The 20345-nt window shown below is 62.0% G+C and overlaps 3 protein-coding genes across 5 annotated transcripts in view; 1 reads left to right on the top strand and 2 right to left on the bottom strand.

Annotated features, from left to right (window-relative positions):
- Nucleotides 1-44: 44 nt before the first annotated feature.
- On the top strand, nt 45-5453 carry TIGD5 (tigger transposable element derived 5). Its single transcript, XM_050800892.1, has one exon. It carries the CDS (start codon nt 115-117, stop codon nt 2044-2046), a length of 1932 nt encoding a protein of 643 aa, XP_050656849.1. The 5' UTR covers nt 45-114; the 3' UTR covers nt 2047-5453.
- Nucleotides 5454-6476: 1023 nt separating this feature from the next.
- The window catches only part of PYCR3 (pyrroline-5-carboxylate reductase 3), a 154155-nt gene continuing 140286 nt past the window's right edge, over nt 6477-20345 (bottom strand). The window contains exons 2-7 of one of the 2 annotated variants that reach the window (XM_050800973.1): nt 11597-11707; nt 10228-10292; nt 9155-9334; nt 8716-8928; nt 8313-8405; nt 6477-8133 (exon numbers count right to left, since the gene is read on the bottom strand). In XM_050800973.1, the coding sequence (XP_050656930.1) occupies nt 7951-8133; nt 8313-8405; nt 8716-8928; nt 9155-9334; nt 10228-10292; nt 11597-11687 (825 nt within the window). In that variant the 5' untranslated portion in view covers nt 11688-11707 and the 3' untranslated portion in view covers nt 6477-7950. Of the gene's footprint in view, nt 8134-8312; nt 8406-8715; nt 8929-9154; nt 9335-10227; nt 10293-11596; nt 11723-20345 lie in introns of those variants that run through there. The other variant, XM_050800972.1, reaches the window with a different exon arrangement.
- GFUS (GDP-L-fucose synthase) lies at nt 14238-19177 on the bottom strand. Of its 2 annotated transcripts, none has more exons than XM_050800954.1 (11): nt 19094-19177; nt 18193-18349; nt 17737-17851; nt 16414-16542; nt 16251-16324; nt 15947-16080; nt 15791-15855; nt 15372-15438; nt 15142-15221; nt 14815-14914; nt 14238-14573 (listed from the first exon to the last, which is right to left on the bottom strand). In XM_050800954.1, exons 2-11 carry the CDS (start codon nt 18336-18338, stop codon nt 14518-14520), a joined length of 966 nt encoding a protein of 321 aa, XP_050656911.1. In that variant the 5' UTR covers nt 18339-18349; nt 19094-19177; the 3' UTR covers nt 14238-14517. The 2 variants fall into 2 exon arrangements, with proteins under 2 accessions (XP_050656911.1, XP_050656912.1); XM_050800955.1 differs by lacking the exon at nt 19094-19177 and adding an exon at nt 19029-19085.

The following is a 20345-nucleotide window of genomic DNA, read 5'->3' as shown; positions in this document are numbered from 1 at the left end:
CAAGCTGCGGGACAAAGGGGAGGGACCCGCGCCGCCCCGCCCCCGAGTGCCCCGCCCCGAGCGGCTGGGCGTGTGGCTCCCGCGACCCGCGGCGCCGCTCTCGCCGCCGCCGCCATGTACCCTGCGGGTCCCCCGGCCGGCCCGGTCCCGCACCGCGGCCGCCGTCCCCCGCCCGGGCCCTCTGCGCCCGCCCCGGCCCCCGTCCCCGCTGCACGGCCGCCGCCCCCCGCGCCCGGGCCGCGGCCCCGCGTGGCCGTGAAGATGGCCTTCCGCAAGGCCTACTCCATCAAGGACAAGCTGCAGGCCATCGAGCGCGTCAAGGGCGGCGAGCGGCAGGCCAGTGTGTGCCGCGACTTCGGCGTGCCGGGTGGGACGCTGCGCGGCTGGCTCAAGGACGAGCCCAAGCTGCGCTGGTTCCTGGAGCAGCTGGGCGGCGAGGTGGGCACTCAGCGCAAGAAGATGCGGCTGGCCAACGAGGAGGAGATCGACCGCGCCGTGTACGCCTGGTTCCTGGCACTGCGCCAGCACGGGGTGCCGCTGTCTGGGCCGCTCATCCAGGCGCAGGCCGAGGCCTTTGCGCGCCAGATCTACGGGCCCGAGTGCACCTTCAAGGCCAGCCACGGCTGGTTCTGGCGCTGGCAGAAGCGCCACGGCATCTCCAGCCAGCGCTTCTACGGCGAGGCCGGGCCCCTCGCCCCGGGCCCCGCGCCCGGCCCGCCAGTCAAGGAGGAGCCCACGCTGCCCTCCGGCGCCGGCCCCCTGCCCGACCGCGCCCCGGCCCCGCCGCCCCCCGCCGAGGGCGGCTACGGCGACGAGCAGATCTACAACGCCAACGTCACCGGCCTCTACTGGAAGCTGCTTCCGGAGCAGGCTGCGCCCCCGGGTGCAGGGGACCCTGGAGCAAGGGGCTGCGGCCGGCGATGGCGGGGCGACCGCGTAACGGTGCTGCTGGCCGCCAACCTGACCGGCAGCCACAAGCTGAAGCCGCTGGTCATCGGGCGGCTGCCGGACCCGCCCAGCCTGCGCCACCACAACCAGGACAAGTTCCCGGCCTCCTACCGCTACAGCCCCGACGCCTGGCTCAGCCGTCCGCTGCTGCGGGGCTGGTTCTTTGAGGAATTTGTCCCGGGCGTCAAACGCTACCTGCGCCGAAGCTGCCTGCAGCAGAAGGCCGTGCTGCTGGTGGCCCACCCGCCCTGCCCAAGCCCAGCTGCCAGTATGCCCGCCCTGGAGGACAGCGAGGATGCCCCCGTGCGGTGCAGGCCGGAGCCCCTCGGCCCTCCGGAGGAGCTGCAGACACCGGATGGCGCTGTGCGGGTGCTGTTCCTGTCCAAAGGCAGCAGCCGGGCACACATTCCCGCACCGCTGGAGCAGGGCGTGGTGGCCGCCTTCAAGCAGCTGTACAAGCGCGAGCTGCTACGGTTGGCTGTGTCCTGCGCCAGCGGCTCCCCGCTGGACTTCATGCGCAGCTTCATGCTCAAGGACATGCTCTACCTGGCTGGCCTCTCCTGGGACCTGGTGCAGGCGGGCAGCATTGAGCGCTGCTGGCTGCTGGGCCTGAGGGCCGCCTTCGAGCCCCGGCCGGGCGAGGACAGTGCTGGGCAGCCGGCCCAGGCTGAGGAAGCTGCTGAGCACAGCAGGGTGCTCAGCGACCTCACTCACCTGGCGGCTCTGGCCTACAAGTGCCTGGCTCCCGAGGAGGTTGCAGAGTGGCTGCATCTGGACGATGATGGGGGTCCACCCGAGGGCTGCCGGGAGGAGGTGGGCCTAGCCCTGCCCCCTGCAGCCCCTCCGGCCCCAGCCAGCCTGCCTTCTGCCATTGGGGGAGGAGAGGAGGAGGAGGAGGCCACCGAGTACGGAGGGACCTCGGTGCCCACTGCCGGGGAGGCTGTGCGCGGGCTAGAGACAGCTCTGCGGTGGCTGGAGAGCCAGGACCCCAGAGAGGTGGGGCCACTGAGGCTGGTGCAGCTGCGCTCACTTATCAGCATGGCCCGGAGGCTGGGGGGCATCGGGCATACCCCAGCAGGCCCATATGACGGTGTGTGACCAGGCCAGCCCAGTGACCTTTCTCCTGCTGCACTTGGAGGGAGGGGACACACACAGTCTCCCATCTCCCCTCCCCCGGGGTGGCCCACCCCATGGGTACAGGGGGTTCCAGGAATCCAAGTCCAGCTTGGCTTGGAGGAGCTCTGTTGGTGAGAGGTTGCCCTGCCTCACTGGCACCCCAGTCTCCTGGGGGCCCAGCTGGAAGAGGCCCGGCCCATTCTCCTCTCAGGGCAGGCACGTATGCGGGGCATACAAGGCACAGCACCTGTCGGAACAGGTGACTGTGTTCCCGCTCTGGCCCCCGTGGGGCTGGGCCTCTGCCCCTGTACCAGTCGAATGCACTGGATGAGGGCCGACACTCCTGTCTGCTGTCGAGCCCTGGTGCTACGTGGCCCCAGAGCCACAGCGCAGTCATCTCAGTGGCAAAGCACACCACTTGGTTCTATTTTTTTTTAAACACATTAAATCTGTTTTTAAAGATACTCTTCAGAGGGGCCGTGAGAACGGGCCAGGTGGGCTGGTCTCGGGCCGCCCTGTGGTTGCTATGGAGGTCAGAGGCCCGAAGTACTGGAGCATCACTGTGGAGTGGGGAGGGATAGAGCCCCGTATTTGGGGTTTCCATAGGTTCCGGGTGCAACAGGGAGATGTGGAGTTCGGTTTCCTTGGATTTTTAGTTTTCCCTAAGAAAACTCCGGTCTGAACAGATCTCTTACTCCATGGATTTGGCAGCTGCCTGGATTTGCACCCTAGTGACTTGGCCAATGGCAGGAGAGTTTCCCCGGCTTCCTCATCAGCCACAGACCATTTTTTCCAGTCCCAGGGTCCGGAGCCACGTGACATACCTGGAAGCAGGCCCTGGCACTGACAGCCCCCAGGTCAATATGCAGTGCCACCCTCTGTGGGCTCTTCTCCCCACCCTCAGACTTTTCTGCCTCTCCCCAGACTGCCAAGGATGTGGCTGACAAGCTGCTCCTGGGAGGCCTAGTTTGAAAGGAGTAAAGGGTCCCAGGGCCTGTCCAACCCTGGTTCTGTTCTGCTCCAGCCAGGTCTAGACCTAGAGTCCTGGTTGGACTGGGGCCAGGGATGCCCATGCCTCCCCAGGTAGGGTGGGAAATGACTTTGCAGAGATGCTGCCTGAGCTGGTGTGAGAGGCAGGGAGCTGGCCTGCTTGCCTCCAGGTGTTGGCCCCTCATCCCCACCTGCCTCCAGTGTCCTAGCAGTGGGAACCTTGAAAACCCGGAGTTATGGAGTGCAGGGATAGCCTGGAGGCTTGCACAGGGAAGGGAAGGGCTGTGCACCAGCTTGTCAGTGGGGCAACTGCAGGGAATGTCCCCCAAAAGTGACTTCTATACAGGTCCAAGAACAAGCAGTTCCTTGGACCTGTCCCCAAGTCAAGGAATATATACATATATATGTATATATCTATATCTCAAAATCTGAGAGCTCAGCGAGGGTGTGGAAGTTTTGGGAAGAAGAAACAGACTCCCTGAGCGGAGCTCAGGGCAGCAGCTCCAGGCACGCCTGCCGAGCCCATCAGGCCACCCCCACCTACAGGAAGAGCCTCTGGCCTGAACTGCTGGGGATGGGCTGCAAAAAGCCTGAGACATTTGGGCCAGCACCTTCCAGGGGCTCAGGCACCCAAGGCGGGGACACCACCTCTGCTCTGCCAGGCCTGCCTCCAAGGCTCTGAGGAGGAGCTGACTTCACTGGTCGCAGTGCCAGCGAGGGCTGCACACCTGGGCCTTGTCTGCAGCCTGGGCAGCTCCTGGTGCTGCCCCTCAGCCCAGCTACTCATTGCCGCTGCCTCTTTGGCGAGGTTTCCATCTCCAACCTTTCTTCCCATCTCAGCCCTTTTGTTGGCCCGGGTCCCAGGACGCTGGCATCGGTGCTGGCAGGCCCGCTCCTCTCATCGGGGTGGCTCTGGCCTGTCCCCCAGTACCTGGACGGTCACTTTCTGTAAATAAGGCAGCACTAATTTTTGCTATAAGAAAAAAGAGGCCGGGCGCAGTGGCTCCCGCCTGTAATCCCAGCACTTTGGGAGGCTGAGGCGGGTAGATGCCCTGAGGTCGGGAGTTCAAGACTAGCCTGGCCAACGTGGTGAAACCCCCATCTCTGCTGAAAATACAAAAATTAGCTGGGCGCGGTGGCGGTGCCTGTAACCCCAGCTACTCGGGAGGCTGAGGCAGGAGAAATGCTTGAAGCCAGAAGGCAGAGGTTGCTGTGAGCTGAGATTACACCACTGCACTCCAGCCTGGGAGATAGCGAGATTCCGTCTCAAAAAAAAAAAAAAAAAAAAAAAAAAAAAAAAAGCAGGTGCAAGCTGGTGGGGACACCAGAAGCCTACCAAGAGTGGATCTGCCTGCTGGTATTTACTCGGCGGGGAACACCCCCTAAAGAGGGCTTAAAAAGCATCTCCCTAGCATGGGGTATGCTAGCACAGGGTGCTGTGTGGCAGAAGCTCAGCTGCTGGGCCCTGCTGCTGAGAAGGCTGCTCTGCCCACGCCTGGTCCCGTGGGCAGTGCCAGTCATGGATCCCTGCTATCCTGGGCTGGAACCTGGGGCCCTGTCTCAGCCCTACCTGCAGCTCACTAACCCTCTCGGTTCTGCTCATTGTCTGAAGTGATGGGAAGACCCCAGGGTTGGTGGCTGTAGTGGACCCCGGGGGCGGTGGAACCCTTTGGGAGGCCAAGTGTTCTTTCCCAAAGCTGCGCGGGTGCCGCTGCCTGCGGGGTCCTGGCTGTGGGCAGATGGCGGGCTGGGGTGAGGCTGCATCTACTTCCTGTAACAGCCATGGCTGCCTGCGGGGCCTGGCCTCTCACTGGCAGATTCTGCACATTCCCTGCAGGCACAGGGGTGGGCAGGGGTGCCTGTGGCCTCGGAGGTGCAGCCAGCTGTCCTCAGCTCGGATGGCCCACAAGAGCCCCCAGCTCCTGTTCACTGCTCTTCCAGTTAGTGATCCCTGTGTCAGTGTCATCATCAGAGCTCCTGGGCTTGGCGGGGCTGGAGAAGGTGCTGAGGAGGGCAAGATGAGCGCAGGTTTTGTTGAAACCACCCGACCTGCATTTTCAGGGGGATGAGGCCACTGCCTTGGCCCAGGGACCTGCAGGCTTGGGGGACCCCCTGGATGTCCACTGAGCTGCAGATGAAACATCACATTGTGGTGGGAAAGAAAGGGGGACACCCCCAGACTAGGTGGTGGTCCTGCAGGGATCCCAAACCCTTACCTACCTAGTTGAGATGCCCATGGGGAGCAACCCCAATGGCACATCAGAGTCCCTGGGCTTGCAGGGTCATGCTCTGTTGAGGGCCCTTCCTCTAATTGGCGAGCTTATTTACAGCTGAGCTTGCCTGGTCAGATGGGCCCAGTGGCTTTATCTAATAAAGGCCGGACATGTCCGCTTCATGAGGATCTCTGTTTTGAAGTCGTATTTTTTAACTCTTGACCCAATGCTTGGATCAGGAATACCCCCTAGATTAACAGTCGGGGCACAGGGCATAAAAGTGCAACACTGATTAAAGATACCGTAATCATATCCATCGTTTTCTATCTTAAAGAACAGTTTTTGCCTGGCAGTAAAAGGCACAGGGGAGGCCTGGCTGACCACGACGCTCCCCGCAGTGCCCTGAGAACCTAAGCCTGTGTCTTTGTCACAGGCCCTCACCAGCTGAGCCAGGAGTGGCTGGATTGGGCTCTCCACCTCCCGAACTGAGCTCACCTAGTACCTAGGGCTTGTCAGGGGTCCCAGGGGAGACAGGTGTTGGCTCAAAATCAATGATTTCTCCTTGCAGATGGGCTCAGTGTGAATGCAGGTGGCCCTCAGAAGGGCTGTCCACGTTTCTTTAGGGGGTCACCTGCGCCAGACCCCAGGCTCCCAGACCTGCCCAGGCTCCCAGACCTGCCCAGGCTTGGCACACAGTCCCCTGGGGTGACTGTGCAGGGGAGACAATTCCATGCCTAACAAAGCCCCCAGGTGATGTAGAGGCCTGCAGCAGGCATGGGGAGACCTCTGCTGTCCACAGTGCCTGCACCCTCACTACCTGACACCTGTCCTTGACCAAGGTTGTGGGCCTCAGCTTAGATGGGGCAGGCATTGGACCTTTTTTTTTTTCCCCCTAAGACAGAGTCTTGCTGTCACCCAGGCTGGAGTGCAGTGGGGCAATCTTGGCTCTCTGCAACCTCTGCCTCCTGGGTTGAGGCAATTCTCCCGCCTCAGCCTCTCAAATAGCAGGGATCACAGGCACGCACCACCATATCCGGTTAATTTTGTATTTTTAGTAGAGATGGGGTTTCTCCATGTTGGTCAGGCTGGTCTTGAACTCCTGACCTCGTGATCCACCCGCCTTGGCCTCCCAAAGTGCTGGGATTACAGATGTGAGCCACTGGGCCTGGCCCGGAACTTGGTTTTATTCACCTCTGGTGAAACATAAGCTCACCTGGTGCTCTCCGGCATCTTTATTCCCATCTCCTTAGGCTGACCCTGACAAGTGCCAGGGCCAGGCTTGGACCAAGCAGTCGACTGAGTCAGCCTGCCCCGGGAACCAGGCGGGGGAGGGAGCTTACGGATGGGCTAGGCTCGGGGGAGTAAGAGAGAGCAGGTGGCGGGCAGAAGTCTGTGGCCAGAGGCAGCTGAGCATGAAGGATGGAGCGTGCTGCTGTCCTGCAGGTGCCCTTAGACCTGTTTTGCACTGGGGGATTGATCTGCCCAGGCACACAGGGAGATGGCACAGCAGAACCCACTGCCCAGCCTCGCTGAGGGCATGCTCCCCGCCTTCCTCCAGAGGCTGCTGGGTGGAAGCTGAGCGCTGCAGCAGTTGGGGCCAGCATGGGACTGGAGGCCCAGGTGAATCTTGTGGGGCAGGGGATGGAGCTAAGACTGCCTGGCCTGGGCCCTCCCCACCCAAAGGCCCTAGAACCCTAGCCTTCAATCCTGGAGCTTTGCTTCTCCCCCAAGTCCTGGCTTTCCTGACTTGCTGCCTTTTAGGGACATGTGAAGGGGACAAGTCCTACCGTCAGAGGCCAGTGTGGTGGTGCCAGAGCCACGGGGCATTCCAGGACCCCTGACCTAGGTGAGGGGCAGGAGGGCCCAGAGCCACCTGGCCACTTGTCAGGAGCTTAGGATCAGGAGGAAAGAGGGAGACTGTATCCCAACTAAAGCCAGGGGTCTGCATTTGTCCTGGCTGGCCAGGGCCACCCTCTCAGACCTCAAGCTGCCCCACCTACCACTGCCCGCCTGGTGCCACCCCAGCACTGCTGAAGACCTGGCCCAGCAGTTCCTCCTCTTTAGCAGAGGACGAGCACACCCACCACAGGCACCCGCTTCTCTGGGCTGCAGGGCAGGCTCCAGCTCCCCGTGGGGGCCCCACCCACAGCAGGCCAGGGCCCCTGGCTTTACTGTAGGGGAGAGGGTCTCTTGTGTAGACCCCATATGGCTCGTGCCCCCTAGAGCTGAGATGAGGCAGCTGGCCTGGCTGTAGCTGCATGGAGCCACCTGGAAAGCCAAAGGCAAGCCCCGGTTCCAGATCAGGCACTGGGCCAGCCGTGCCTGTTACCATAAGTTCTGTTCATGGCCTCGACCAACAGCCCAACCATGTGGGCAACTGACCAAGATGCCATCTCTTGGGCCCCTCAGAATGTATGTTGCAGCGAGGAGGGCTCACTGCAGCAAGGGGCAGGGCAACCACCACGGTGCCCTCTGCTTACCAGGGAAGGAGGAGTGTCCCCACTAGTCAGGACTCCCCTGCCTGCTGGAACCTCTCAAGTCCTGCCCCCTGCATTTCCCTGTGCGGGGGCAGAAGGAGTGATAGGAGACCCTCGTGCAGGAGGGAGGGAGCCACAGTCCTCAGGGGAAGGGGCACAGGGAGAGGTGGGGGCACGAAGGCAGGCAAGGATGGCCAGAGCCCAGCCTACTTTCTGCTGAGCTCCCTGGCCCGGCAGGTGGCGGCCTCCACAGCGCTCATGGTGGCTGCTCGCAGCCCGCCCTGCTCCAGGGCATGGAGCCCGTAGATGGTGGTGCCACCTGGGGTGCACACATCTGAGCGCAGCTGGGCTGGGTGTTGGCCCTCGTGCAGCAGCATCTTGGCTGTCCCCTGAGGAGAGTGTTAGAGCCTGGTGACCAGGGGAGGTAGCCCAGTCCCCACTGTGCAGCCTGCCCTTGTTGCATCCCCCAACCTTGGCCCCAGCTTCTAGAGCCTGCTGTTTCCCTGCCCACTGGAAGTGGTACAGGCCTGGGCCTTCCCAATGTTCCCCAGAGGCCACCCTCACTCACCAGCAGGGTCTGGGCAGCGATGCGGTGGGCCAGGCTGCTGGGCATGCCCATCTTGACGGCGCCTTCGGCCAGGGCCTCAGAGAATGCACACACCTGTAGCAGCACCATGGTGGTGGGGGGGATAGGTGTCAAAGCCTGGGGGCTCAGAACCTTCAGGAACAAGGCCCAGAGCACTAGCCATGGATGGCCAGAACTAAGGCCTGAGCCCAAGGGTCTGCAAAGGGGCTGGCCTCAAAGATCCCCAGGGCAGTGAAGTCCCAGGGACAAGCAGAGCTCCCAGTGGGCCTGGAGACCAACCATGCAGGCCTCAAGGTTGGACTCTGAGGGCAGAGGCTGTCAGAGGGACTTGGGTGGGCCCCTCTTTGCCAAGGGTGGGGCGGGGGATGGACGAGGCAATACTCACGAAGGCCACGCCACTGCCACTGAGGCCAGTGTGGATGTCGACGTAGGCTTCAGGCACCTCCTCACACCGCCCACAGGCCTCCAGCAGATGCTGCAGGAGCTTGGTCTCGCTGCTCCCCACGTGGCGGCCCCGCGCCATCACTATGGCCCCTTCCTGGACCACACAGGGCAGGTTGGGCAAGACCCGCAGCACCCGTGTGTTTGGGGGCAGCAGCTGGCCAGAGAGAGGTCAGAATCAGGGAGTCTGTAGGACTGGGCCCTGCTGGGAGGCCTCCAGCATCTGCCTCCCAGGTACAGCACCAGGAGGGAACCCTAAGCCCAAACACTTGACCCAGGTGGGCCACCCGGCCACCTCAGGCTCTCTGGGGGGCTGCCTGCCACCCAAGCCCGGCCAGCAGAGCCTATGCTGGGATCAAGGCCTTAGCCCAAGGGACACTCACCTCCTCCAGGGTGCTCAGAGACACCCCAGCAGCCACGGACACCAAGATGTGTTCAGCAGTGACCACAGGAGCCACCTCTGCCATGACAGCTGGCAGGATGTGGGGCTTGGTGGCAAAGATGACGAGCAGGCAGCTCTGCAGCACCTCCTGGTTGGAGTGGGTGGTCTGGCAACCCAGAGCCTGTGCCAGGGATACCAGGACCAGGCCTCAGGGGCTGTGTGAGCGGCACACCCTCTCCACCACAGCCCTTCCTGCTGGAGGCCACACATTCCCATGGGTCCCAGGGTCTCTCCCATTGCAAGTGTCTAAACCACCCCAACTTCTCCAATGCCCAAGACTCACCCAGACTAACCCTGCTCCTCACAGGCCATCCTGATGTCAGCGCCTCCCCAAGCCCTGAGCCCTCCATCCGCAGTGAATGTCTGTGACCACCACCCCAGCATGCAAACACACACATGCACATGCATGCACTCACGAGCATGCATTCACATATACACACGTGCAGACACATGTACTCACGAGCACACACACACGTGCACATGCATGCACTCATAAGCACACACATACACACACACGCATGTACTCACAAGCACACACGTGTACACACACCCACTCATGAGCATGCACTCGTGTACACGCACGCACTCATACACATGTGCACGCACACACACGAGCACATACGTACACACGAATGCACTCACGACCACACAGGTGCACATGCATGTACTCATGAGCATGCAATCACACACACGTACACACACGCAGTGACATACACACACCACACATGCAAACGCACATGTGAGCATGCACTCGCATATACACACGTGCACATGCATGCACTCACACGCATACACACACACACACACACACACACAAACACTTTGCTTTGGCCCTCCACAACCTTACTTTCCTCCTGGCCTCTCATCTCCCTTTCCCCAGCCCAGACCAGCCAGTCTCCAAACTTCAGCTAAATAAACCACCCATCTCTGGCTCTAATAGGTGTCTTAGTGGGATAGGAGTCAAGCGCTATCCTGGGCTCTGGAGGGTATGAAGAACCTAGGCTCTATGCTCACTTGAAAGTGACATAAGTTCCTGTCTGTTGGTGCACTGGCCACTATGTGCTGAGCTTCCACTTTCCCTGGAAAGAAAAGAAAAGGAAGAGGGGTTGGTGAGGGGGGTGGGATAGGATGGCAGTGAGGAGAGGGAGGAGCTCACCTGGCCTCTCAGGCTCAGCCACGCCGGGCCCATCATGGGCCCCCTCCTGGCCTCAGGAACCCAAAGCAGGATGCACCATTCACTGGGCCCAGGCAATCATATCCATTGATTCTACTTGGCAGTCAACGCCCCTGACTGCTGCTGGGTGTGGAGGCCAGGAGCTGGCCTCGTTGGTGAGGACACATCCCTGGGGCCTCTGTCTCCAGGGAAGGGAAGGCTGCCTGGAGCAGAAGAGGAACACCAGGCCTTGGGGGAGTGTGGTGGGTACAAAGGCAGCTGATTGGCCACAGAAGGCCCAATGGGGGCCCAGGTTCCTCGGGAGGGAGAGTCTGGCTGGGATGTCCAAGAAGAGGCTAAATGCCTACTTGGTAGAAATCATCTGCTTTTGTGGGGTTCAGGGGTGGAGAGATTGGGTTAGATTTTGGTAAGGTCGAACAGGAAGACAGAAGTGTACACTACAACCTAAACACAGCAATTAATCATGACAGTGCCACCCATACACACCAGTACTAGGCTCAACATTAGACATATTGTCTCATTCAACCAGTACAGCTCCGGGAGGCATGTGGCACTGCCGGGTTTCACAGGTAAAACTCACAGTAAGCTATTTCCTGATGGATCTTGATTCTTCTGGACCCTGAAGTACGGCTGAAGGCAGAGAGCCAAGAGTCACCCAGCTCTCCCTACCCACAATCTGCAGAGAGGCTTCTAAATGCCTGGAGAAGTATATGGTCAGCATAAATATCCCGGCCATAAAGCAGTGTTTCTCAACAGGGGATGACTTTACCTGTCTCCTCCCGCCACCCAGGGGACATTCGGCAGTGTCTGGAGGCATTTTTTGGCTGTCACAACGTGGGGAGTGCTACTGGCACAGGATGGATGATCTGGCCCAGGTGTCCCTAGAGCTAAGGTGTCTGGAAGAGAAGCCCTGCTGCTCGGAGAGGGGCTGGCGCGCAAAGAGAACATCAGAGGCTGGAAGAGGTGAGCCTGGCCAAGGCCACGCGGCCAGGAAGCCGGCCACGGAAGCAGCACCTAGCCACGTGTAACTCAAATCTTCCCGCAGCCACGTCAAAAAAGTAAGAGGAAAAAGGCGTGACTCCGGCTGCACCCAGCGAAGCTGAGACCCGAGTGGCTGGGCTCGCGCCTCCGGCCCCACTCTCGCGACAGGGCACCTCCCACGGGGCTACTCCCGCGCCAGGCCGCAGGCCCAGCCCCGCGCCGCCCCACCTGCTCTGATGAGGCCCTGCGCGATGGCCTCCGCCATGCGGCCCGCGCCCACGAAGCCCACGCGCCGCGTAGCCGACCCCGCAGCCGCCATCTTGTCGCCCCGCTCCGGCCGGCTTTTTGTCCGCACTCTACTGGTTCGCAGGGCGCGGGGACCCCGCCTCTCGCTGCTTATTGGCCCGAAGCGGCCAGGCCGCCCCTCACTGTCCATTGGCTGAGAGAAACTGGGGCGGGGCCGGAGGAGCGCGGAGGGGTCCCGGTCGGGCGTGCGAGGTCCGGGTGTTGGTTTTCGGGACGGGAGGGCTCGCGAAGCGGGTGGCGGGGCTGGTCCGGAGCGTGCGGTCACTGAGGCCCCGCCGACGACAGGCGGTGGAGCCGCGGGGAAGCACGAGGGGTGGAGGCCCAGGTCACGGAGAGCTGGCCGGGCCCAGGGGCCTGAGATCGACGGGAAGGGGAGGGGACAGTCGCAAAGGGGGGGCGTCATTTTTAATGACACAAGGAAAATAAGGCTTGAAGATCTGAGTGCGGTTTTGTTTTCATCATCTAATCTAAGGCTGCATGTTACCGATGTTATTTTCTTCTGAAGCCTTTGACGTTTTCTAAGCTCTTCAGTCATGAAATCCTCTCATTGATTCAACATTTACTGTGCAGCTGCAGCCTCTGGGCCCTGCTCTGGGCCTGGGCAAGGCCACCCCACAGCAGCAGATGGGACAGACTGGACCCCACCCTGCAGCCCTGCTTGTTGGCTGTGTAGACGGACTACAGTCAGCACACACGCAGGACGGCCAGAGTGTCAAGGCTCTAAAGCAAATGACGTAGAGAGGGATAGAAAGCCACCACAAGGCTGCTTCAGCCACCGCGGCCAAGAAATGTGGGTGGTGCACACTTTGCACCAGCACACTGTCGGCAGCTGTCTCTCCTGCCACCTTGGATCCTGCCAGCCCCTTCCCACACAGACCCCCTGGATTTTCTCCCAGGCCCCCTGGGCCAGTGATGGCTTGGGACCCAGGCTATGGGGAGGTGAAAGGGGCCGGAGGCATCCAGTGCCATGCCATCATACATAAGGACAAGCTCATCATAAACAAGTACGCCGAGTCGAGGTGAAGGAGGGTTGCTGGCCGAGTGCCCAGGGCCACAGTGAGTAAAAGAAGGCCCAGTCCTGTTCAGCTTCTCCATCCCATGCCGGGCCAGGCTTCTGAGCATCCGTTAGGAGCCCTTAGCTGACCTGGACACCCAGCCACCCATGGCTTGTGTCCAGGGCACCTCTGCTTTTGGCTGGGCTTCTTCCCACTGTTCCTCACCTGGCGGATCCAAGTGGCCACACAGGCACCACCCTCTCCAGGAGGCCTTTCCTGAACCCCCACATGGGCAGAGCCTTTATCCACAAAGGGCTGGTGCCAGGGGATACACTGTGAACGAGGCCAACCCACCTCCTGGAGCTCCAGGTCCTGGGATGTTGGCATGAGGGGTGGGGGTTGAGGCAGGACTCCCAGAAGTTTGCAGACAAATAATCCCAGCAGGGCAGGGTGGATGCTCAGACAGGGGCTGAGATGGTGCTGTCAGGGAAGGTGTTTGGAGGCTGGGCCACCTCAGCTGAGGCCTAAACTGTGGGGAGGCCTTGACCCAAGAGGAGGCCAGTCTCAGGGGAGGCCTAGAGGACACCTTGGCTTGCCTGACACAAAGGGGCAGTGACAGATAAGGTGAGTGGTTGGCTGGGTGCAGGACACAGGTCTGGACTCAGTGCCAGGACAGGGAGGACACACCAGTGCTGCCCAAATTAACAAAGGAAGAAGTGAAGCAGGAAGCCCTACCTGCAGCCAGAAGGCATCCTGTGCGTGAAGACAGCACAGGGCGCCCAGGAGGGGGACCCTGAGAAGAGGCAGGCCCAGGGTTAGGCCAGGAGCCAGGGAGGGTGTCTGGGTCCTGGGCGTGGAGGACCAGAGGGTTCTAGCCTAGAGGCCCCCTCTGTACAAGGCGCTGAGAAAGGGGGTGACGAGCAAAGTGCTCCTGGTCCATACCCCAGCACCACCCTGCCTGGGTGAGGCACCGTCCCGGGAACCATTCTGGACTTTGCTGTCTCCGCTCTGAGAATGAGGGGGGGAGAAATGACACCCCACCTCTGGCAGCTGGAGCTGACCTGTCCAGCAGGCAGCTGTCCTTCTCCATGGGACGGGCCAGGTGGGGACCCACACCCAAGCCTGAGAGCCAGAGACGAGGGGCCAGGCCAGGGGAAGCCTGAGCCACCGAATCATCAGCCTGCCCTCAGATCCATCCGTGGGCCCAGCTTGGCTGGCTCACTAGATGTTTCCGGCCCACTAGACCAGTGTCCCCAGAGCTCTCAGGCTGAGGCAGGGAGGCCCTAGTGAGCTCAAGTTACTGAGGCCTGCAGGTGGCCACGAGGAGGGGCTAGGACTGGCCCTGCCTTGCACATCCTTGTCCACGCCAGTCTCATTGCTGCCTGCCTGCTGCCTGCCCACACGCGTGCCTTCCTATCTCCAGCTTCTGCAGCCTTTCCACCCCAGGGAGTCACCAGCTCTCGGGGGCTGAACAGCAAGCCAGGGGGACAGTGGGTACCAGGGCTGGCCAGGCTCGGGGGCAGTACCTCGGTGTGGGGCATGGCTCAGCACAGAGCTGCCAAGCCCAGGCCTGTGAAAATGCACTTTATTGGCTCCCAGGGAGCGGGACACAGGATCAGAGTGGACACACGCAAGGCCGGGGGCCAGTGTGGGGAGCAAAGCACCGGGCCTGCCCGGGCCCTGGTTTCCCTGAGGACTGATGTGAATGGGGGCCCCACTGGATAGATGCTTGGGGCTGCAGAGCGGACGGAATGTGGGCCCAGGTGGTGCCCTCAGCTCCTGGCAGGGTTGATGGGTGGTGGCTCTGCCAGCCGATGGTCCGCTGGCACCTGCTCCTGCCTTCCAGCTTCATTTCCGGGCCTGCTCGTAGTTGTCAGTGAACCAAGCACAGGTCTCCTTCACCGCTGCAGAGGCGGGCAGGTGAGGGCCATGGGCAGGGAGGGCCAGGGCCACATGGGAGGAAGTGGGGGGAGTCCCAGGGACAGGGAAGTCACCCCTCTGAGCTTTGGTGTCCCACCTCCAGGGCAGTATAGGCTCTGAGGGGGGCGCCTCACCTTTGCCCTGGTAGGGAGCATGAAGGAGAGGCTGGGGCAGGCCAGCAGGTGTGGGGGCCACCAAGTGGAGGGCTGTGGGGTCAGGGCTCACCCTGCTTGAAAGGTGTGAACCGGAAGTCAGGCAGGTAGGTCCTCAGCTTGCTGTTACTGGCTGTCTTCTTAAACTGCCCATCCGACTTGGATGTATCAAACTGCATGCTTTGTCAAGGCCACAGCGAGAGGAGCACCTCCACTCCCAGCCCCCGCAGCTTGTCCTTGAACCTCTGCCATTCCCAGGGAGCCACAGCAGAGCTCCTCCGCCTGCCAGGGTAGGCATCCTCCCTCCACAGTGTCTCACCCACGCTGGCCCTGTGCCGGGAGGCCATGGAGCCTGCCAAGGGGCCCCCGCCCAACCCCCAGCACTGGAGCCAGAGGATACGGTGACCTCCCCATGGAAGTCCATGGCCTCCACCACCGCCTCGGCTGCCTCCTTGATGGAGACCTCATCTTCCTCGCCCACTGTGGGGAGCCACCGGGTCAGGCCTCCCCTTGCTGCCCCCCAACTGCTCATGAATATTCCTGCTCCCACCCCTCAGCCAGCCTCCCAGGACAGCCTTAGATCCTGTCCCACCATGAAGGGGGCTGGGGGCTGAGGGCTGAGGTGCCCACCTGAGAGGATGATGGGCTCCACTTCATTGTACTCCCGTAGGACCCAGATAAAGAGCTGGGCCAGGTCCTACAGGTCAGACAGGCAGGGTCAAGAGACCATGGGTATAGCCACAGGTCCCTTCTCCCAAACACCCTTGCCGGGGAGTCCATACTGTTGTCCTTGTTCAGTGGGGGCTCAGCCTGGGGACCAGAGGTCCCTCCTTTCTCCCTCGGAGCTCAGAGCTACACCAGTGACTCCTGGAAACAGGAGGCTATGGGGCCTCCACGAGAACCAGAGATGGTTCCTCTCAGAGCTCAGCCCAGACTCTCTCCTGGTCCGAGGCTCCCTCCTGCACCGCCTCCCCGACAGCCCAGCAGGGGCAAGCCCAGGGCTCAATGGGGCAGGTTCTCTGGGGAGAGCTATGCCTGCCTTTACGCACCAGCGAGTATATGAACTGCCTCCGCGGCTTCCCGGTACCCCACACCGTCAGGGCCGAGCTGCTGCCTGCAGATTCGGGGAGGGAGCAGGTGTCAGAGGCACTGAGTCACCTCCTCTCGAGCTGAGCCCCAGAACCCCGTGGGGCGGATGCACTCACTCTTGGCCAGGTGCACCTTGTGGATGAGGCCAGGCAGCACATGGCCATCCTCGATGTTGAAGTTGTCGTGGGGCCCAAAGACGTTGGTGGGGATGACAGCGGTGAAGGTGCAGCCGTACTGCTGGAAGTAAGCCCTGCGGAGGCACAGTGTCTCCTGCCCTCGTCCTGGGCCCGCAATCCCACCCCACGCTGCTGCTGGCCTCTTACTGAGGCTGGCACGAAGACCCCACCGGCCGGCCCCACCCGCCCCTGGGGGCCCTCTCCCCCACTCCTGGCTGGGCCTCAGCAGGACGGGTGTGAGGACCTGTTCTGCACGTCGATCATCCTCTTGGCATACGAGTACCCAAAATTGCTGCTGTGGGGCGGCCCATTGTGGATCTGCGGGGGCGGGAGAGGCAGAGGCCACTACTTTCTGGCCCCGCCCACAGGCTCCCCAGCCCCGCCCACAGCCAGGCCCCGCCCCTCACCATGGTCTCATCTATGGGGTAGGTCGTCTTGTCAGGGAAGATACAGGTGGACAGGCAGGACACCACCTTGCAGGCGCCCACCTCGAAGGCCGAGTGCAGGACGTTGTCGTTGATGTGCACATTTTTCCTCTGCAGGGGTGAGGTGGGGACCAATCAGGCTCCCCAGCTCAGATCCTAGCCCTTACCTGCTCCTCCAGATGCAGAAGTGGAGATACACCCTGGCCCTTCAGCCATGGTAGGACCCAAACCTGCCCATCCTAACCCTTTCGGGACAAGGTGAAGCCTCTGGGCTTCCAGACACCACGACTCTCCAGCCCCACCAAGGCTGGAGGAGGGGCTGGCTCTGCCTTCCAGTGTGAGGAGAACACCACACTCCCAGCTCAGGGATGGACCCCACACAGGAGGCTGCTGAGGTCAGGGCAGGTAGTGGAGGCTGGGAAGGAGCCCAGTCTGGCCCTGGGCTGGGCTGGGGCTCCCACTACATGGGGAATGGGGCAGTCTACTTCACCACCCTGGAGGAGCTCCCATCTGGCTCTACCTCCCAGGATTAATGAAGCCTGCCCTTGCCAAGTCCACCCCGCAAGCCCCACTTCCTGTGCATGAACTAGACATGGCATGGCTGGAGCACTGGGACTGGTCTTGGGAGAAGGGAGAGGTGGTGGCCAGGCAGCCTGCTGGGAAGGCCGAGACACCGACAAGGAGGGCTCTGGGGTGACAGGGCTCTTGGGCAGAATCTGGTCTGAGCCTCTGCTGACCCTAGTGCCTCCTACACTTAGCAAAGCCAGCTAAGGTAAGGCTGCTGCCTACAGACCTGTGGGGTCAACCCTCCCGGACACAGCTAGCCATGGCAGGGCCCTTATACCACGCCCCCTTCCCCCAGTCACAGGCAGCAGATGCACAGAGCTCTGTTTACACCCCTGCACCCCGGAGTGTGCAGTGGGCCCAGCTCAGGGGAGCTGGGCCAGCACAGTCCTGGGAGCCAGAGGCTCCAGAGGCCCTGGGGACTCAGGGGACAGGAACCAGCTCCCAGTCCCACGTGGCCTCTGGCTCCTTTCAGCTTCCCAATGCTACAGGTCAGCTCCACGGCTTTTCCTTCTGGGCCAAGTGCCTCCAGGCCCACCTGCATTGCCCCTCTGTCCACAGTACCAAGTGTGAGTGACTAGGGGTCCCTCAGGGGCTGCCCCCACCAGGCTGTGCCAAGCCCTGATCCTCAGGGACTTCCTGGGGTGGGAATGTGGGCCTGTGAGAGTGGGAAGGCCGCCAAGAAGTTCCCAGAACCTGGGATCCTGGTTTCCAGTGCTTGCTGGGGCCACCCTCACTTACCCAGAAGTCCAAATTGTATTTGATATTCCGGAACAGACCCCCCACCATTGCAGCAAGATGGATGACATGCGTGGGTCGGACCTTCTCAAACAGGGCGCGGGTCTGTGCTGCATCCCTGTGGGGAGCCAGGCTGTCAGGAGGCTCTGGAGGGAACCAGCACTCCAGGTTTGGGTGCTGAGTGCAGGGACTGGGTGGGACTATGGCAGGAGGAACAGTCAAAAGGGAGGGTGGCCCCAGGGCCTGGCTGGTGTGAGGGTGCAGGCTTCCGGGAAGAGATGGGAGGGTGTTTGCCCAGGAACACAGCCAAGCACACCCAGGCCAGGCCAGCCACCTAGCAGGAAGGACCCAGACACACAGCTACTGCTAGACTCAGGAACAGGCCCAGCCTGGAGCTCTTAGTTCTGCGGTCAGGGGTAGGATAGGGAGGAGGGCTGATCTCGGGATGAGCTCACTCACGTGAGATCGGCGTCTTTGGAGGAGACAAACACCCAGTCCTCTCCAGGAAGTCCAGCTCCATCTGCTACCACCTTCTGGATGGCTTTGCCTACCAGCCCAGAGCCCCCTGTCACTAGAATCCGCATGGACCCCTGGGGTTCACCCATGTCAGTTGCACCTGTAGTGTCAAATTGTGGGAGGCTGAGGCCATTATACTCCCATCCTTTGGAGCCCCACTCTTCTGTGGCAACTGGCACAGAGTGAGGCCCTCAGGGTGGGGACATAGTCCACTGGCAACCAGAAAGACCCAGCTGGACAGAGGCACCCCCTCGTCGCAGCCCTGTTCCCCAGGGAGCTCTCAGCCTACTCAGGGGTCCTGAGCTACCACCCAGCCCAGAGCAGCTGTTCCCAACCCACGACCCCCCACTGGACCGATAAAAGGTACATTCTTCTCCCCTCTGGCTGATAAGAGGGGAGGCAGACAACCTTGGGACTGGGGCTTCTGGCGCAAGTCGTTAACACGGCTTGCAGCCAAAGCCCGCATGCTAGGGACAGGCACGAGGCGGCGCCTGTGTGCAGCCCACGCCCACTCGAGGCGGGCTGGTCCTGGAGACCCCTGGCCAGCCAGATTCCTCCAGGGCAGGACAGGCCTTGGGGCGCAGCCACCCCCAAGGATCCTATACTGGAAGCCGAAAACCTGCTCGGGCTCCGCGGCAGGGCCCCAGGACCAGCCCTTACGGGAAGGGGCCCTGCGCAGGCATCGCGCGGCTCCCAAGCACGCGAGGAGACCTCACCGCAGCCGGACCCCCTACCACGGCCCCAGGCTGCCCCCACGCCCCTCGATCCCAGACCCCTACAGCGTTCCCTGACTCTCACGGAGCATCCAGGGCCCAGGGTGAGGCTGACTCCGGTGCCACCTCACCTGCGTCCAGCGCCACCGCGGGCTCCCCGACAGCGGCTTCCGGCCGGGTGTGCTTCGGGTACGCGCGACGCCAGGTGGGGGGCGGGGTCGGGGAAGCTGGGGCGGGGCACTCTGGGACTTGGAGTCCGCGGCCGCAAAGCCGCTTGGGAAGCGCCGTCTCTCCGGCCGGCCGAGCGTTGGAGGGTCCCCGGGGGAGGTGCCGAGCCGCAACTTCCTTAGCCCGCCGGGCGCTGGGCCCAGGCCCTGCTTGGGGCGGCTGGAGCACACGAGACGAGGGCCGGAAGGCAGCGCCGCGCCGGCTGCCCACGGCGTCAGGGGGAGCCTCGTGGGCGCTGGGGCCAGGCGGGCTCACGCTGCGGCGTCTCCCTGGGCTCCCCTTCCCTCCCAGGGTTCCACCCCCGAATCCGCAGACCTCGCTCTGCAGCCGCCTGGATTCCGGCCGCGATGAGGAGCTCGGGTTGTCGTCCCAAACCCGTGCGCTGTCACCCGCGCCCACGGGGACGCCCAGGCTCGGGCAGCAAGCAGCAAACAACCCCAGAGTTACGGCGGGTCACGATGGGTGACAGTGGGTCACGGCAGTTTAAGGAGGATCACAGCGGATCACGATGGGTCACGGCGAGTCAAGGAGGGTCGTGGCGGCTCACAGTAGGTCCCACGGTCGCGCTGGCAGCCGCCAGCTGCTCCTGCCTTCGGCTCAGAGCCCAGTCCTGCTGTCTGGGGCGGGAGAGGGTGGCAGCCCGGCCCTGGCATCGGGAGGCCCCCGTCAACGTCTTCCATCGAAGTGCAAGCATTTAAAAGGAGTCACGGCCAAGTGCGGTGGTGGCTCAGGCCTGTAATCCCAGCACTTTGGGAGGCCGAGGCGGGCGGATCATTTGAGGTCAGGAGTTCGAGACCAGCCTGGCCAACATGGCGAAACCCAGTATCTAATAAAAAAACAAAATTAGGCCGGGCGTGGTGGCTCACGCCTGTAATCCCAGCACTTTGGGAGGCCGAGACGGGCGGATCACGAGGTCAGGAGATCGAGACCATCCTGGTTAACACGGTGAAACCCCCTCTCCACTAAAAATACAAAAAATTAGCCGGGCGTGGTGGCGGCGCCTGTAGTCCCAGCTCCTCGGGAGGCTCAGGCAGGAGAATGGCCTGAACCCGGGAGGCAAAGCTTGCAGTGAGCCAAGCTCGTGCCACTGCACTCCAGCCTGAGCAACAGAGCGAGACTCCATCTCAAAAAAAAAAAAAAAAAAAAAAAAAAAAG

This window comes from Macaca thibetana, chromosome 8 (assembly GCF_024542745.1).
Source record: "Macaca thibetana thibetana isolate TM-01 chromosome 8, ASM2454274v1, whole genome shotgun sequence".
NCBI lineage: Eukaryota > Metazoa > Chordata > Mammalia > Primates > Cercopithecidae > Macaca > Macaca thibetana.
The sequence above is the reverse complement of the archived record's forward strand: the minus strand, read 5'-3'. Positions and strand labels throughout refer to the sequence as shown.